This window comes from Panthera tigris, chromosome A1 (assembly GCF_018350195.1).
Source record: "Panthera tigris isolate Pti1 chromosome A1, P.tigris_Pti1_mat1.1, whole genome shotgun sequence".
Lineage (NCBI taxonomy): Eukaryota > Metazoa > Chordata > Mammalia > Carnivora > Felidae > Panthera > Panthera tigris.
This window is the reverse complement of record NC_056660.1, coordinates 123,652,481-123,671,088: the sequence shown is the minus strand read 5'-3', so window position 1 is coordinate 123,671,088 and position 18,608 is coordinate 123,652,481. Positions and strand designations below refer to the sequence as shown.

The 18,608-nt window shown below is 39.1% G+C and overlaps 1 protein-coding gene across 4 annotated transcripts in view; it reads right to left on the bottom strand.

Annotated features, from left to right (window-relative positions):
• Positions 1 to 18,608, bottom strand: part of IL31RA (interleukin 31 receptor A) — an 82,358-nt gene that overhangs the window by 19,016 nt on the left and 44,734 nt on the right. For all 4 annotated transcript variants that reach the window (XM_042986946.1, XM_042986964.1, XM_042986953.1 and 1 more), the window contains exons 6-8: positions 13,725 to 13,890; positions 4,886 to 4,965; positions 2,401 to 2,617 (exon numbers count right to left, since the gene is read on the bottom strand). In XM_042986946.1, the coding sequence (XP_042842880.1) occupies positions 2,401 to 2,617; positions 4,886 to 4,965; positions 13,725 to 13,890 (463 nt within the window). The remainder of the gene's footprint in view (positions 1 to 2,400; positions 2,618 to 4,885; positions 4,966 to 13,724; positions 13,891 to 18,608) is intronic.

Below are 18,608 nucleotides of genomic sequence, written 5' to 3'. Positions count from 1 at the left end.
AAAGCATTTTATTTTATTTTAAATATTTATCTTTTTTATGAATATAATTTATTGTCAAATTGGCTTACATACAACACCCAGTGCTCATCCCAACAAGTGCCCTCCTCAATGCCCATCACCCATTTTCCCTCTTCTCCACACCCCCATCCACTCTTAGTTTGTTCTCTGTATTTAATAGTGTCTTGTGATTTCCCTTCCTCCTTCTCTGTTTGTACCTATTTTTTTTCCCCTTCCTTTCCCCCATGGTCTTCTGTTCAGTTTCTCAAGATCCACATATGAGTGAAAACATATATCTGTCCTTCTCTGACCGAATTTGCAGCAGCGTGGATGGAACTGGAAGGTATAATGTTTATTTATCTTTGAGACACAGAGAGACACATAGACAGAGTGAAGGGGGGGGAAGAGCAGAGAGAGAGGGAGACACAGAATCCGAAGCAGGCTCCAGGCTCTGAGCTGTCAGCACAGAGCCCAACGTGGGGCTCAAACTCACGAACTGTGAGATCATGACCTGAGCCAAAGTCAGACACTTAACTGACTGAGCCACCCAGGCACCCCTAGGCAAAGCATTTTAAATATACAATCTCATTTCATCATCACAACAGCTCTATGAAATAGGTGTTACAATAAAATAACTCCATTTTACAAGCAACTAAGGTTTAGAGTTTAGATAACTTGCCCAAGGTTTGCAGTGCCTAGATATTGTAGTGAAAAAGTAAAGATATAACTACAGGGCTGTTGGACTCCCAAGCCTAGGTTTGTATCCCCTATTCTTTACTGCCTTCCACTCCAGGGCAACACCAAGAAATTGGGATTACTATGCAGCAGTGCCTCTATTAACAAAGAATGTTTATTCAATGACACATGCATTTGTCAGAAACCTCATCACTAGGGGTATTAGATAGGTAGTAGATAGATAGTATCTTGGAAACTAGGATTCCAGGAACTAAGAATGGTGGAGAATGATATTAAATACTAAAATAATGTCAAGTGTAGCTCAAATGTCATGTATACAACTGGCCCTTAAACAACATGGGGTATCAGGGGCACCAACCCCCTGAGAAGTTGAAAATCTATGTATAACTTTTGACTCTCTCAAAACTTAACTACTAATAGTTTACTGTTGACTGGAAGCCTTACTGATAACATAGTTGATTAACACATATTCTGTATGTTACATGTATTACATATTGTATTTTTACAATAAAGCATGCTAGAGAAAAGAAAATGTTATTTAGAGAGTGATAAGGGAAAATACATTTATAGCAGTGTACTCTAAAAAATTTGCACGTAAGTGGACCCACCCAGCTCAAACTCATGTTGTTCAAGGGTCAACTGTATATAGGAGTTCTAACATGAAGCAAGGCAAGAAATGGGTTAAGTTTAAGGAGAAGAGAAAGAAAGGAATATAGGCAAACAATTCTAGAGCCAGTAGTGCAATGCCAGAGCCAGTCCAGGTCTAAGTAAAGAGAAGTGGAAAAGTGGAGAAGTGCATTATCTGACTATGATGTGTTTCAACAAATAGTTACTGAGCACCTTTTGTATGCAAAATACTCTATGCCTGTTCTAACTGTTGCAGATGAGGGAAGCGGTGTGAGGAAGAGGAAAAGAAGGAAAAGAAAAACAAAATTCTCTGCACTCATGGAACTTGTATCCAATTGAGGGAAAGATAGGCAACAAAATAAATGAGAAAATCTATAGACTGACAAACACATTTATAGAGAAAAATAAAGTAGGGGAGAGGAAACCCCTTGCCTGCAATTCCTTGCATAAGAATCAAAGAAGGTATTTTATTCCAAAATGGAATATAAAATATGAGTTTGCCTAGGAGCAAAACTACTTAATCAAAAGTGTAATGAGTGGCTCCTGGATGGCTCAGTCAGTTAACTGTTCAACCCTTGATTTCAGTTCAGGTCATGATCTCACAAGTTCTTAACATCGGGCTCCGTGCTGACAGCATGGAACTTGCTTGGGATTCTCTCTCTCCCTCTCTCTCTCTGCCCCTTCCCCCCTCCCCACCCCCCCAGTGCACGCACACTCTCTCTCTTGCCCTCTGTGAAAAATAAATAAACATAAAAAAAAGAGGAAAAGGAAGAACACAGAAGAATGAGCAAATGAAGGCTGAGACATAGTCAACACTGTGAGGAGAAAATCCCAAATACAGAACTTCTAGGTGTGTGACTTTGTCTCATATGACTTTATGAAGTCTCTGATTTTCAGCACAGGCTTTGTTCCAGGCTCATTAATTACCACAAGAGTTTGCTATCCTCACCATAACCTAAAAAGTTCCCACTTCATTTTCATTTTGACTTGAGAGAAACACAACCCTTGAGAGCAGAGGGATTACTTCCTGGCCAACTAGATGGGGCCAGACATCTAAGTAGAAGTTAACACTGTACTTACACTTTTCATTGATAGCTGGAATCCTCAGGGTGGCCACCGGAGATTCCCCAAGAGAATTATAAGAAACCACACAAACCCAATAGGTCTTGCCTCCCAGATACAGTTCAAGCTTCTCGTTAGTGGTGTTCAATGTCTTTGTGAGGTTAGTACTGTTTTCTGGAAAGTACCATATGTTGTAGCCAAGTGCCTTCTCCAGGACTGGGGCTCCACTTGCCTTCTGAACCCAAAGGAAACAAAATTTATTGCCAAAAACAAGAAAAGACAGGACAGGCAGTGAGACTGTGATAAATGGTGAGGATGAGGGGTGAAGGGTAATGTTAATTATTAAGTGCTAAACTACAATTTAGGCAATTACCCTTCTGGGATTAATAACACACCCTGTGCTGTGATATTAACCCTTCAAGGGCCAAAAGAGATTTGCTAAGTGGCCCCTTGGTATCAACCCTTAACATAAGTCTAATTCCACGAGGCTGAACTAGGAGAATGCCAAGCCAATGTAAGGAAGTCGCCCCCATATTCTTTGGATGCTTATCTTTCTATCTCACAGGCACAGGACAGTATAAATTAAAAATCTGAGGCATTCCGTCCAAGAACCCCAATTCTGTTCTGGCCCTGGGTAATCTCTTGTCTGGAAGCTTCCAAGGGTTGGAAAGTATTTATATTGCTGCATAAAAAGCAGCATGCCTCCTCCTTTGAGGAGGGAGCTAGTTTCCCTAGACCAGGCACATCAGGTATCCTAGCGAAGAGGCCTGAAACATTCAGGTCCTAAATCTGTAGTGAGAAGCCTAAAGTGACCCCAGGGGCTCTAAGCCAAACTCTTATTTGCAGCCTTGAACTTGAACCTACTAACCATATGTTTTGCCTAGGAATCAGCACACTGAGTATTCCCCAGGAATTATAGGGCTTTTCACTTGTTCAGTTTATGTTACTGATAACACAACTGGATAGAGTAGAATGACTGAATGTAAGGTCAGACAGGACTTCAGAAGTCACTTTGTCCCACTGACATTTCAGTTCAGGAACTGACATAGAGGCTTCCATGACATAAAAGGTCAGAAACTCCCTGATGACTCGGAGTCCTTTACCTCTTGGGATAATTCATTCTCTTTTTTAAGTAACAGCTTTATTGAGATATAATTCACATAACATAAAATTCACTATTTTAAGGTATGCAGTTAAGGATTTTTGGGTTTTTTTTTTTAGTATACTTGCAGAGTTGTGCAATCTTCACCACCATTCAGTTTTAACCAATCTTTGCTAACCAACTTTAATTCTTAGAAAACTCTCCTGCTGAGGCAAAAGAAAGACCAGTCTCCAGGTGAGGAGGAGAAGGAGAAAGGCATTCAAGTCCATTTCATCTATTTCACATGTTGGCCTACTTGGCCCAACACATGTGGCTGCCCACATGTGGAAATGGGCCACTGTTTGCTTTCCCTCCCCCAAAATAATGTTGACAGAGTGATTTGTTTCCACACTTAATCACTGAGAAAGATACCACGACATTTAGGATTGATTCTTAAAGATTTCCCAGTGACACTGGTTGTGCCCTCCCTGGCCTGTTGCCTCTACAACCCGAGGGTGCCCATGGCCCTGGGGTGTGAAGGGAGCAAGGAAAGGTAAAGGATGCTCCAGTCCTGACATAACTAGGAGCAAAATATCATTTGGTAAAGCAGGTGGTTTCTCCATTTTCAGAAGTATTTTAAACTTGCCTGGACTTGAGCAAGCATGAAATAATATGATGACTTATGCCCGGAGAACTCTGGACACTAATAAAGAGTTCTGATATTTTACTGCTCTATTCTCTTTTTTCTCCCCACTAACTCCCCAGTCTTTTCTCTCCTGGTTCCTGGCTGCATTTTTCTTTTCTATTTGCCCTTTCCCTTTCCTGTTTATTCCCTTTTCCCCTCCTTTTCTTTCCTTTTTCCTACCTGCTCTCTTCTTTATTTCTCCTCTTCTCTGCATGCTGCCCCCACCTTCTCCTTTTGTCCTCAATCCCAGGCCTCCATCCTAGGAAGGACCATTTGGCCCCTGCTCTGTCCTTGCACCCCAGTGTACCCTACTTGCCCTATGTGCAATATATGTTTTCAATCACCTCAGGACACATTAGTGAGCTGATCCCAAATCAGTGTTCTTCTCCAATGTGGGGGTGGGTGCTATGCAATTTTACACTGCCTTCTAATGCAGCTAGCCAGGGGTAGGTGGGGTCCCCAGAAGGTCAAGGTGCCCCCTGCACTTGCACTTTGTACCTGTCTTATATGTTAATGTTTCAGTCCAAGGAAGAGAGGATGCAGGGTCTGCAATTCACATTTAGGCCATCTGTAAGATAACCTAGAAGGCTTTGTGAGCTGGGAAACCACTGTGAGATGCGGGGCATTATAAAGCCTCTAGGAAAGGAAATTCAGGAGGTAAAAGTTGAAGAATTACTCTTCTTGGAGGTATAAGAGACCAAGGGTTTGAGACAGAAAAGACAACATAAGGAAATCACCTTCCACATCAACTGCACTAGCCTTCTTCCATCTACTGTGGCGGGTCTCAGGACTCTCCACAGATCCAAGCCATGTGGAGCTGTAAGGAAACAAGAATGAGGTGCTCAACACAAGACGGAAGGAAGCTACAACTGAAAATGGTGAGATTAGCTGGGCTGTCTGTTAAAAATGCAGTTAGGAAGCATTTGCTGGAGGGAGCCAGTAGGGGGAAGGTGGTCGGTGGAGGGATGGCAGCATTGCAACAACCAATGATGTCTTCATTTTGTGGCCAAAGGATTGGCATCAACTAAAAGTAAAAATTTAAACAGCTCTTGGATCTGATGACTTAATGTAAGGTAATAGAAAAGTACAATAGACCCTATTATAATATTATTTGTCATTGAAATCCGGATTGAAATGTAACATCTCATGTCCTATCATATATAACATCTACATACCTTACAGCTGGCAATGACACAGATAACTGACAAGGAGATAGATACATAGGGGTACCTGGATGACTCAGTCGGTTGTGACTCTGTTTTGGCTCAGGTCACGATCTCATGGTTTCTTGAGAGTCCCGCATCAGGCTCTGCACTGGCAATGTGGAGTCGGCTTGGGATTCTCTCTCCCTCTCGCCCTCTCTCTCTTCCCTTCCCCCACTGTCTCTGTCTCTCCAAAAATCAATACACTTTAAAAACAATTTTTTAAAGGAGATACATAGAGATATATTATTATATTATATACACTATTATATATACTATATGGGAGTGGGGATGAGAGAGACAGAGCACAAAAGATCTTCTCCCAAAAAGGATGAAACTGTATACTTAAAATGTTATAAAATCTAAGAAAGAATTAAAGAATAAAGGGACAGAGAAATCATCTTCACTAGTTCACTTGAGCTTTAAACTGAATGATCTTCATGGCAAAAGAAGGAAAAAAAGATCATATTGAATTGTATATTTCTCATAGCCTATTAAAAAACAAACATATGAAGGGGTAACTATTTCTGATTATGGGTACTGAATTAATAAATGGAATTTATCATATGGATCCTCTTAAAAAGATATAGGGTAACCTAAAGGCCAACGTCTGCAATCAGAGTTGAGCAAAAGTACAGAAATATGGCATGTGTACCTTATATTTACCTTCTATAAAATGCAAGGGCACAATGTTAAACCTGATTTATACATTTCTGTGGTGAATAACATAATCCAAGACAACACAGTTTAAGTGTATTAACTTTGGATAATCTAACCATACAGGGATAATTTCAAAATGCTGAATGTCTGATTTAAGAATGATCTACACACTTTAGCCATGAGAAGAGAGCAGAGAATTGTAAGGAACTGTACCAAAGCCTCTAATCTGGAGAAGGAATGTCTCTACTTGAACATGCAGTTGATGAACTCTGAACTTTCTCTTGAGGAATAACATAGCTGAAGATACTGTAAGCAGGTCTGCAGAGAATGGGGTCAACCACTCAGGCTAAGATCTAAACTATTTTAGCGCTGACAGACTGTTTTCAGGTATCTGAAATCACACTTCAAGTGACTGGGTGTCTTAAAGTGAAATTACTGAACTCCAACTGAAGACAACTCCGTAATGTAGAAAAAAGATCCAAAGGGCAATTAAATCTTGTCATCAATGGAGAATCACATTTCTACAACTACTCCTGTCTACAAGCCAATGAGATGTGAGCAAAGGCAGAGTTCAAGTTCAGAGTCAGTTAACCAAATGAGCCAACTAACAGCCCCATAAACTGATTATTAAATAACCAATCATTCCAGACACTTGGTTAGAAATATGAGTGAAATTCTCCTTAGATTTATCCCATTTAGTTTAGATTTAGTTGTAGTACGAAGTGATAGCAAATGGATTTAATTAGGCATTTTCTCCTTTCACTGAGGCCACTATTTCCTGCAGATAAAGTTCGAAGAGGAACAGTTTTACTAATATAGATTTCCCATAGATGCAGCTTTTAGTACAACCACTACCTAAGTAGCATGTATATCTTCTGCAATTAACAGCCAAGTTTCCGTTCACCATGAGCTAGTAATGGACTTGCAGTATAATCAAAGTTAGAAAAGTGATAATTCTGGGGGTACCTGGGTGGCTCAGTTGATTAAGTGTCCAACTCTTGGTTTCAGCTCAGGTCATGATCTCAAGGCTCATGAGTTTGAGCTCCACAATATGGCCCATGCTGAGAGCACAGGGCCTGCTTGGGATTCTGTCTGTCTCCCTCTCTCTCTGCCCCTCCCCTGCTTGTGGTTCCTCTCTCTCAAAATAAATAAATAAATTTTTTAAAAAGTAGTAATTCTGTATTCATAAAAGAGCAAAATTAAATTTTTCCAAATCCATAAAAATATCTACATATTCAAAGACATCAATTCTTTGGGCCCATTAGCAACAATTTGATGCTATGTTGTTTCCATTACAATCTGATAATACCTACAACCACCACCAGTTAGACACTTCACATACTTACTGGTGCCTTGCTGAAGACCAACAATAAGAATGTTTAACTTTTGGGGCACCTGGGTGATTCAGTCAGTTAAACTCCTGACTCTTGATTTTGGCTCAGATGATGATCTCAAAAGATCGAGCCCAAGTTGGGCTTTGTGTTGACAGTGTAGAATCCCCTATTTGGGATTCTCTCTCTCCCTGCCCTTCCCCCTCTCCAATCAAAATAAGTAAACTTTTAAAGAAACAGAAGAGTCAACTTTTAGCAAGTGTCACTATACTAAGCATTTTACCTCAATTATCTCATTTAATCTCTAAAGCCCTATAATTAGGTACAGCAGTATTATTATCTCCATTTCTGAAATACAGAGAAGCGAAGCTTCTAACTGGGCAGTGTTACAAACTTTTAGGAAATAAAGCCAGGATCAAAATATAACTACATCTGTGTCATGTAGTAGAAATTAGGATTTGCTGGGGGCTGGGTTGTGCATTTCATCAATTTTCTCTGGGATCCTTTAAAAATGAAGAAAAACAAAAGTAAAAGTTCTATAGTGATGACTATGATTTATAAGTGTTGGTTTGATTCAATTAGCCAAAGGCAGAGAACACCAACATCTAGTGTTCTGCTAATTAATAACAGCCAAACTAGCCGAAATAATACATCAGCTGAAATGGTAAATCTTGTTTCTGGCAGCAAAACGAGTGGATAAAATGGACATTAGAGAGTTGGCTGGGCTGTCATGAGTTAAATTAAGACACAAGCCATAATGGTACCAGGAGATCACTGGAGAGAAGACTACCAGCTACAAAGAGGAGAAGGGCAGTGCAAAACATGATTACACCTGAAGTGGAACTTAATCCCCCAGACCACCTGCCAAAAGGTGTAGCAAAGGCAGAGGATGCTTTGCTCAAAGATAGTGCATGCATTGCATTTGAATTTTTTAAAAGGGAGGGCCCAGTTAAGACAACAACTGAGTAGTCCAAGTGATTATAAGCAATGGGCCATTTTTTGCTGTGCAATTTACATGCTGTTTGATATTTGTAAACTGTTCTATTTGTATTCATTTGACACTCTGAGGTGATGTCTGTAGAGTGTAAATGTGTTCCCAAATATTGTATGTAATTTTAACCAAAAGTTACACTAGATCCACAACCTGACTTGTTTCAGTCATGTCTGCATTCTTATTTATGTAGGATTTATTGAGCCCTTACCATTTGTAAGGCACTATTCTAAGTACTTAAAGACATATGACTTGGGATTTTCTATGACTTTTTCTTTACTGCTAGAGCCTGGCATAGAAGACTAGATGCCTGAATAGCATAGAAGAATGGAATCTTAGGGTGACAAGAGCTTTCAGAAGTCATCTAGTACAATTTACTATGTACTGCATGAACCCCTGTATTGTAACCACATCCACCAAGGGGTAGTTCAGACCAAGCATGAACATCTCCAGGCGGGGTTACAAAATTCAGAACATGGGATTATTTCCAGACATCTGACCATATCTGTGAATGTGCTAAACATCTATTAATACCAACTTGGTCTCGTAGGAAACTCAACCAAGATCCACAGGAATAAGCTGTTGTCATATGAACCAGGGAACATAGAAATTGACTGTTGATGTTACCTGATACCAGTGTGGTACTTGGCTGTAAAGGAGAAGAAGAAGGGCCTGAAACCATGGCCGGGTGTGTGGTTTTGGGAAATGTATGGGCTAGAACCCCATGTGTCTTACAAACAAATGAGAGTAAAGCCTCAAAGTTTTAGAAGGATCAGAATTTTGCATTTAATCTCCTTATTTCAAAAGATGTGTGACCATCACCAAATATTCATCTAGTCATTCATTCATTCATTCATCCATTCATTCATCATTCATTGTGTTAGACTGAAAAATGGGCCCCAAAGACCTAAGTCCTAAACCCTGCAGTTTGTAAATGTTACCTTATATGGCCAAAGGGCCTTTCAGATGTGATTAAGTTGGCATCTTGAGTTGGGAAGATGATTCTGAATTATACAAGTTGGCCCTAAATGTTTTCATGAAGGTCATTAGAAGAAAGAGGCAGAGACTTAGCACAAAAAATGAGAAAAAAGTAATGTGATGATGGAAGCAGACATTAGATTGATGTTCAATATATGGGGGAAGGGGTCATCAGCCAAGGAATACAGGTAACCATGAGAAGTTGGAAATGGTAAGAAAACATAATACCCTCAGAGTCTCCAAAAGGAAACAACCCTGTCCACACCTTGACTCCTGGACCTCTGACTTCCAGAACTATAAAAGAAAAAACTGTGTTAAACCAGACAGACACCCAGTAAAAAAAGAGAACTACAGGCCAATATCCCTGATTAATATGGATGCAAAAATTCTCAGTAAGATACTAGCAAATCGAATTCAACAGCATATAAAAAGAATTATTCACCATGATCAAGTGGGATTCATTCCTGGACTGCAGGCCTGGTTCAACATTTGCAAATCAATCAATGTAATACATCACATTAATAAAAGAAAAGATAAGAACCATATGCTCCTGTCAATCGATGCAGAAAAAGCATTTGACAAAATTCAGCATCCTTTCTTAATAAAAGCCCTCGAGAAAGTCGGGGTAGAAGGAACATATTTAAACATCATAAAATCCATTTATGAAAAGCCCACAGCTAATATCATCCTCAACGGGGAAAAACTGAGAGCTTTTGCTCTGAGATCAGAAACACAAAAGGGATGTCCACTCTCACTGCTGTTGTTTAACATAGTGTTGGAAGTGCTAGCATCAGCAATCAGACAACAAAAGGAAATCAAAGGCATCAAAATTGGCAAAGATGAAGTCAAGCTTCACTTTTTGCAGATGACATTATACATGGAAAATCTGACAGACTCCACCAAAAGTCTGCTAGAACTGATACATGAATTCAGCAAAGTTGCAGGATACAAAATCAATGTACAGAAATCAGTTGCATTCTTACACACTAACAATGAAGCAACAGAAAGACAAATAAAGAAACTGATCCCATTCACAATTGCACCAAGAAGCATAAAATACCTAGGAATAAATCTTACCAAAGATGTACAAGATCTGTATGCTGAAAACTATAGAAAGCTTATGAAGGAAACTGAAGAAGATATAAAGAAATGGAAAAAACATTCCGTGCTCATGGATTGGAAGACTAAATATTGTTAAAATGTCAATACTACCCAAAGCTATCTACACATTCAATGCAATCCCAATCAAAATTGCAGCAGCAGGGGCGCCTGGGTGGCGCAGTCGGTTAAGCGTCCGACTTCAGCCAGGTCACGATCTCGCGGTCCGTGAGTTCGAGCCCCGCGTCAGGCTCTGGGCTGATGGCTCGGAGCCTGGAGCCTGTTTCCGATTCTGTATCTCCCTCTCTCTCTGCCCCTCCCCCGTTCATGCTCTGTCTCTCTCTGTCCCAAAAAAATAAAACTAAAAAACGTTGAAAAAAAAAAAAAATTATAAAAAAAAAATTGCAGCAGCATTCTTCCCGAAGCTAGAACAAGCAATCCTAAAATTCATATGGAACCACAAAAGGCCCCAAATAGCCAAATTAATTTTGAAGAAGAAGACCAAAGCAGGAGGCATCACAATCCCAGACTTTAGCCTCTACTACAAAGCTGTAATCATCAAGACAGCATGGTATTGGCACAAAAACAGACATATAGACCAATGCAATACAGTAGAGACCCCAGAATTGGACCCACAAAAGTATGGCCAACTAATCTTTGACAAAGCAGGAAAGAATATCCAATGGAAAAAAGACAATCTCTTTAACAAATGGTGCTGGGAGAACTGGACAGCAACATGCAGAGGAATGAAACTAGACCACTTTCTTACACCACTCACAAAAATAAATTCAAAATGGATAAAGGACTTGAATGTGAGACAGGAAACCATCAAAACCCTAGAGGAGAAAGCAGGAAAAAACCTCTCTGACCTCAGCCATAGCAATTTCTAACTTGACACATCCCCAAAGGCAAGGGAATTAAAAGCAAAAATGAACTATTGGGACCTCATGAAGATAAAGAGCTTCTGCACAGCAAAGGAAACAATCAACAGAACTAAAAGGCAACCAACGGAATGGGAAAAGATATTTGCAAATGACATATCGGACAAAGGGCTAGTATCCAAAATCTATAAAGAGCTCACCAAACTCCACACCCGAAAAACAAATAATCCAGTGAAGAAATGGGCAGAAAACATGAATAGACACTTCTCTAAAGAAGACATCCGGATGGCCAACAGGCACATGAAAAGATGCTCAACGTCGCTCCTCATCAGGGAAATACAAATCAAAACCACACTCAGATATCACCTCACGCCAGTCAGAGTGGCCAAAATGAACAAATCAGGAGACTATACATGCTGGAGAGGATGTGGAGAAACGGGAACCCTCTTGCACTGTTGGTGGGAATGCAAATTGGTGCAGCCGCTCTGGAAAACAGGGTGGAGGTTCCTCAAAAAATTAAAAATAGACCTACTCTATGACCAAGCAGTAGCACTGCTAGGAATTTATCCAAGGGATACAGGAGTACTGATGCATAGGGGCACTTGTACCCCAATGTTTATAGCAGCACTCTCAACAATAGCCAAATTATGGAAAGAGCCTAAATGTCCATCAACTGATGAATGGATAAAGAAATTGTGGTTTATATACACAATGGAGTAATACGTGGCAATGAGAAAGAACGAAATATGGCCCTTTGTAGCAACGTGGATGGAACTGGAGAGTGTGATGCTAAGTGAAATAAGCCATACAGAGAAAGACAGATACCATATGTTTTCAATCTTATGTGGATCCTGAGAAACTTAACAGAAACACATGGGGGAGGGGAAGGAAAAAAAAGAAAAAAGAGGTTAGAGTGGGAGAGAGAGCCAAAGCATAAGAGACTCTTAAAAACTGAGAACAAACTGAGGGTTGACGGCGGGTGGAGGGAGGGGAGGGTTGGTGATACGCATTGAAGAGGGCATCTTTTGGGATGAGCACTGGGTGTTGTATGGAAACTAATTTGACAATAAATTTCATATAATAAAAAAAAAAGAAAAAAGAAAAAAGAAAATTAAAAAAAAAAAGAAAAAGCTGTGTTGTAAGTCACTAAATTTGTGATAATTTGTCACAGTGGCCAAAGGAAACTGATACATTCATCAGACATTTATTGACTATCTACTACAGAACAGGCACTGGGAAAGATTCTTGATTTATAAAGAATGGTAACACATGCTGAGTAACCTTAAGTGATTTACTAATATTTCTGAAACTTGGCTCCTTCACTTCCAAATGGGGGTGATTCCACATATCTTATAGGGCTCTTGGAAGAGTTAATAAAAATAGTAGATAACTTGGCATTTATTGAATGTTTACTATGAGCTAAATACATTATTTCATTTTTAAAATAACACTAAAATGTAGGTACTGCTTTTAACTCAATTTTACAAATGATATTCCATTATGGAAAAGGGGAATAAATATTGAGGAAACTGTTCTCCTTTGCAGTCAGTCCCCTGCCTCTATTCCTACCCATTGACAACCATTCATCTGCTATTTGTCACTATTTTTTGCCTTTTCTAGAATTTCCAATAAATTGAAAATCATATTTAGTCTTTTGTGTCCAGTTTCTTTTACTTAACATAATGCTTCTGAGATATTCATGTTGTTGCATGTATCATTAGTTTGTTCATTTTTTAGTGTTTAATTGTATTGCCTTGTATGGTTATACCATAGTTTGTTTATTCTTTCACTAGTTGATGGACCTTTCCGTTATTTTTTTTTATTATTTTAAATAAAGCTGCTATGAACATGTGTATACAAAAAAAAATATTGAGAAAACTGAGGCTTAGACATTAGTTATCTAGCCCAAAATCACTCCACAGCCATGCTGGAATCTAAGCCAAGATAGATTTAAAGTACTATTCTGAATGACCATCCTGACTCATGGTAAGCACTCATTCACTGTATAGTCCCTTTCTCTTTCTCTCTCACTGTCATTAAGAATCTGACCTTTTTTTCCCTCAGTAATTATACCTTTTTTAATTTTTTAGTGGTGGCTGCAGGGTTTACAATATATATCTTTAATGTATCATAAGATACCTTTAAATAGTATTATGCTGTTTCATGTATAGTATAAGAACTTAATAAAAGTAGTAATAAAAGATCTTTTGCCTTTGGGGCAAGAAGATGCTAACTCAGACCATCTGAGGAGGGCTGGTTTATCCTGTGGGCTCAGGTAAGTGCCTTATAGAGAGGGAACATACAGATTGTCCATGCTCTAGGACTGTGAGATTCCATGATTTCCAAGTACAACACTGGACAAAACCCACTAAGGCTAGGCCCAGGCCACCTTATACCAGAGCAGGCAGAAAAGGAATTGCAAGGGACCAGCTTGCCTTCTTCCTCAGTTGTTCCCATTTTTTCTTGGCTCCAACCACTCCAGAACATGGACTCCTTAGTGGCACATCGCAGAGCTATAACATACTCTGTAAAGGCCTGCAGTCCTGTGAGGTTGTAGGTTTCATCTCTATCAATATCTTCTTTGGTGAAGTTGACTTCCATCTAAAAGACAAAGATGACTCTGAGCTGGATGAGAGATCACCTGTTATCTTTCCATTTTTCTTCTTCACACCCCAACTCTCTCTTACATTTTTGGAACTTGAAGCATTGTATCTCAGGTTTCAAAAAATATCATTTTCATAGATAAACCTCACACATGCCTGGGGATCACTTGCACCTAAACAGATGTGAGTCACCCCATGAACCACCACCCTCCCCATTTCCTGTCTCTAAGCTTGTAAGGCAGAGATTCATGCCCACACACCCACCCCCCACCCCATCCTGGCTGATGTGAGTGTGCAGAGTCTTGTTCTGGAAAATACAAGGTGGAGTCATGGGACTGAGGGCAACCTGGGCCTCAGTGTAAATACTGCAGGTGACTCCAATACCTAGATATAAGGCCTCATAGAACAGTACTAACAGAGACCTCAGTGGCATTAAGTTCAATCTCATGTAATGGACAAGAGCCCAAAAGTTAAGTGACTGTGGACTACTTCAGGGTTTGTTATAGGCATAACTGGAATCAGAATACAGCATTCCTAACTCCTACATACTTCCCCTTTACCCAAATCTTCCATTGCAAACTATTGGTCTTTAGGTAACCAGTAGGGCTGCTAAGGATCTCAGCAGCCTGGATGCATAAATTCATTTTGACATTCTGTGGGGGAAGTGGAGGGGGAGAGGTAAATAAATCACTTCTCCTTTCTAGACTTCAGTTTCCTCATTAGTAAAATGAACACACTGCTTTATATAATCTCTCAAGTCCCTTTTGGACCCAACTCTCCAAGAGACACTAAAAATTCAGCTATTTATTTTTGAGCATGGTCACTGTTGTTGCAAGATGAAATTTTAGCTGTTGGTTTATATGAACTTACATTGAGTTGATTAATAAACTGCACTAATAGGCATGTCTATTTTGTGAATATGCACACTAGTCCCATAAAACCCTGTGAGAGAAGAAAGTATATATAACAGCTGTGAAAATAACTAAATAACGATAGGTCTTGGGCCTAAAGGAAATTGAACAAAATGAGAATATATGTATGTGGCAAAAACCTGAGCATCTCAGCCGCAGATGGAAACTTCTAAACTCTGAATCTAGGAAGATGGTGTTGGGAAAAGGATGTAGGAACCAGAGGCAAGGGCAGTTTCACTGTTGAATCCAAAGTTCCCTGAGCGCCCACCTCTAACAGCCCCTGGAGATGTTGTAATGGCAGAATAGGGTCACTGGGACAATCCCACATCTCAGAGAAAGCAGCCTTCCCCAACTTAGCTTAGTTATGGGGCTCATTTGGGGCGATATTAAGACCTTTATAAGACAGACAACCGCATGGTATCTTCCATACACAAATCAAAATAAAACTATATTAATCCACAAAGAAGTCTAATAAAGTTTTGTTGTCCTTTTAAGCTCTTTTAAATATGTAATATTCTTTTATAACAATCTTTCAAAATTTTCTTCCTGCTTTGCGAGTACCGTCAAGCACATACTTGGTCTACAAGCTGGGGCTCTTCACATTCATGTTCAGTAAGCTTTGCCTAATGTAGCTAACCAAGCATGTTCTTTACAGCCCTTTCCCATAAGTGGGAAAAAAAGCTGCTCAGCCTTTCAAACTACGTATCTGCCTGAAAGGCTTCTTTCAGTTTGGCTTTTTGTCCAGGCAAGTACCTGTGGCCCTCATACAGTCCAGGACCAACTGATCCTCCATATATAGACTCAACTAAGATTTCCCCAGCTCAACACAAAGGACTCCTAACAAAACACTAATTAACTTCATCGGGTTTATTTCTAACAACCTATACTTTGTGCCAAATCCTAGCTCGCCCAAAGTGTTTATGTTTTAAGAGATGAGTCAGAAGTGTTGGTGCAAAGCCTGAATCAAACTTTTAAAACCTTCTTGATATTCTTTGGCAGAGTTCTCACATAGCTCTATTTTTAAAGGCAGAAACTCCTTAGACTAGGCAACAGGAAGATGGTCTGGAGGTTGCTAAAATATGGTCAAATGAATGGCAACTTAGAGTCAGAAAACTTGGGCTCAGGTTTGCAACTTACAAACCCTGGGATCTTAGGTGATTTAAGCTCTGTGCACCACGATTTCCTAATATGTAAAAATAATAATAGTGATGCCTCATTTATAGATATATGCAAAGATTAAATAGTCTGGAGTGTAAGAAAGCACTTTGCAACACACACAGCATTATACAAACCTAAGTCCTGCTATATGGACATATTGGGATTTTTTTACAGTCTAATGCAGGGAGATAGGACTTTAAATGACTGTGTTGAGTGTTAAGTGTGGTGATGGAGGAGGAGCACCTAGTTCAGGTGCTCAGAAGGAAATATGTCAGAACTGAGTTCTAAGACATGAACAGGTTTAACGAAGTTTGGCGAGGGAGTAGAGGTACAAAAGCAAAGACACAGAATAGTGAAACAACATGACACAAGGGAAAGTAGCAATCCAGAACTAGTTAGTAGAGAACCAAGGGCAGGATGAAAAATGAGGTTGGAGGGGTTGATAGGGTTCAAGTGTTGGAGGATTAAGGATTTGGACCTTTTTCCATAGAAAAATTGGGTTGGTATAATTGAGTTTAAAAATTATTGTGTTTGAATGCTCAAAGGAGGGAGATACTGACAGCACATTCCACTTTCCTTCTCACTTCCTTCAGCAGAGCAGGAGAAATGACCTCTTAGCTCAAGGACTGGAAGGAATAAAGCAAAGATGAGGGCAGATGCAAGTGAGTTTCTCAAAGAGGTGGGTACAGGATGCTGAAATCTGGGGTAATTTACACGTGCTTCCCTCACTTAGTGTTCTACATGGCTTGCTCATTTTCCAGAGGAACAGAAATCCTGGTTTTTCTTATTGAATCCTATCTCAGTGGCCGGAGGACTCTGGGCTCAGACAAACAGGGTAAATCAAGGATCGCTAGACAGTACCAATTCCTAGCAATTCCTCAGGTTTACTTAGACCATAACTGGTGATGTGAAGGAAGATGGACTTATGTTGTACCAGGAACTTCCTTGCTTAGGTATTCTGTTCTGGGTTCCAGAAACTACAAATTAATTAGTCTTGTGGTACATGAAGGCAGGTACTAGGAGAATGGTTCCAGAGCTGGCTTAGAAAAGAAGCTGAGAGGAAGAGTGGACATCATTATTTCTCTTACCTTAAACATGTAATAAGTGAAACTTTACCAATTTTCTTTTCTGAAAGAGCTCTAGACTAGGAGAGAATGCAATAAAGTATCTATGAATTTCAGCAAAGTCTAGTAATAGTGTCATGGTCAAGACAGTAAGAGTAGGCTGAATGATTATGACAGTAATTATGCATATTCACAGAAACATAAGTAAATGACCACACTCAGAGAAAAAAAGGTTGATATCTCTGAATAGTCTCTAATGGTTTACCACAGGGCTCTGACATAGTCACTATTTTTATTAATGATTTGATAAAGGTATACAAGTTAAGAGTTATAAAATCTGAGGATATTGAAAAGTCAGAAAGTTAAAAGTTAACTGTAAGTTTTGGTGGTAAAATAAAGATTCTAAATTGGCTGAAATGCTGATAATGCCTCCACTTATCTTAAAAACCAATAAACTTTAAGACAGTGGACATGTGTTTTACTAGAAAATCTTGTGTATGAGGAAAAAATGTTAAAGGTTTAACTGATTTAATTGGCTAGGATCTGATTAAGAGTCAACAATATGTAGTGTTTACAGGGGCACCTGGGTGGCTCAGTCGGTTAAGCTTCCGACTTTGGCTCAGGTCATGATCTCACAGTTCATGCATTCAGGTCCCACATCAGGCTCTGTGCTGTCAGGTCAGGGCTTAGAGCCTGCTTTGGATTCTGTGTCTCCCTCTCTCTCTGTCCCTCCCTCACCCTCTCTCTCTTTCTCTCTCTCTCAAAAATAAATAAACATTAAAAAAATATATATATAGTAGTTACCAAAAAAAGGTTGATATCTCTCTCTCTCTCTCTCAAAAATAAATAAACATTAAAAATATATATATAGTAGTTACCAAAAAAAGATTGATATAATTTCAGGTTGCATTGATGGAAATAGAAGAATATACTCTGAACTTTGAAGTAAGAAAGGATTGTTGAAAATTGTTAAAAATGTTAAAAATTAAGAAGTTATGCTCCTCCAAAGTCACCATTAAGACAGTGAAATGGCAAACCACATAGTGATAAATGTCTGTAACACACATAGCAGATTAAAAAAAAACTCATAAATAAAATGTATAAGAAACTCCTACAAGTCAATTTAAAACTCAGACCACCCATTAGAAAAAAATGAGCAAAAGGCTTAAATCAACATTTCACAAAGAACTCCAAATAGCCAAAAAACACATAAAAAGGTATACAACCTCATTAAAAGTCAGGTAAATGCAAATTAAATTAATTAATGCAATTAATGCAATAAATTAATGCAATTAAAAGTCAGGTAAATGCAAATTAATTAGTACATAATGGAATACTATAAAACAATTAAAATGTATAAACTCCAGCATTACATAACATAGATGAATCTTAAGAGTACAATACTGAAGGAAGTCAAATATTTTTTAAAAAATACAAAATGTACGGATTTCTATTACATAATGTGTCAAACTGTGTTGTTCAGAGATGCAGGTTTAAACGGTAAACCCATAATAAAAACCAAAGAAGCATTTACCATGAAAATCAAGATAACAGCTCTAAGGCAGTGTCGGGGTTGTCATCGG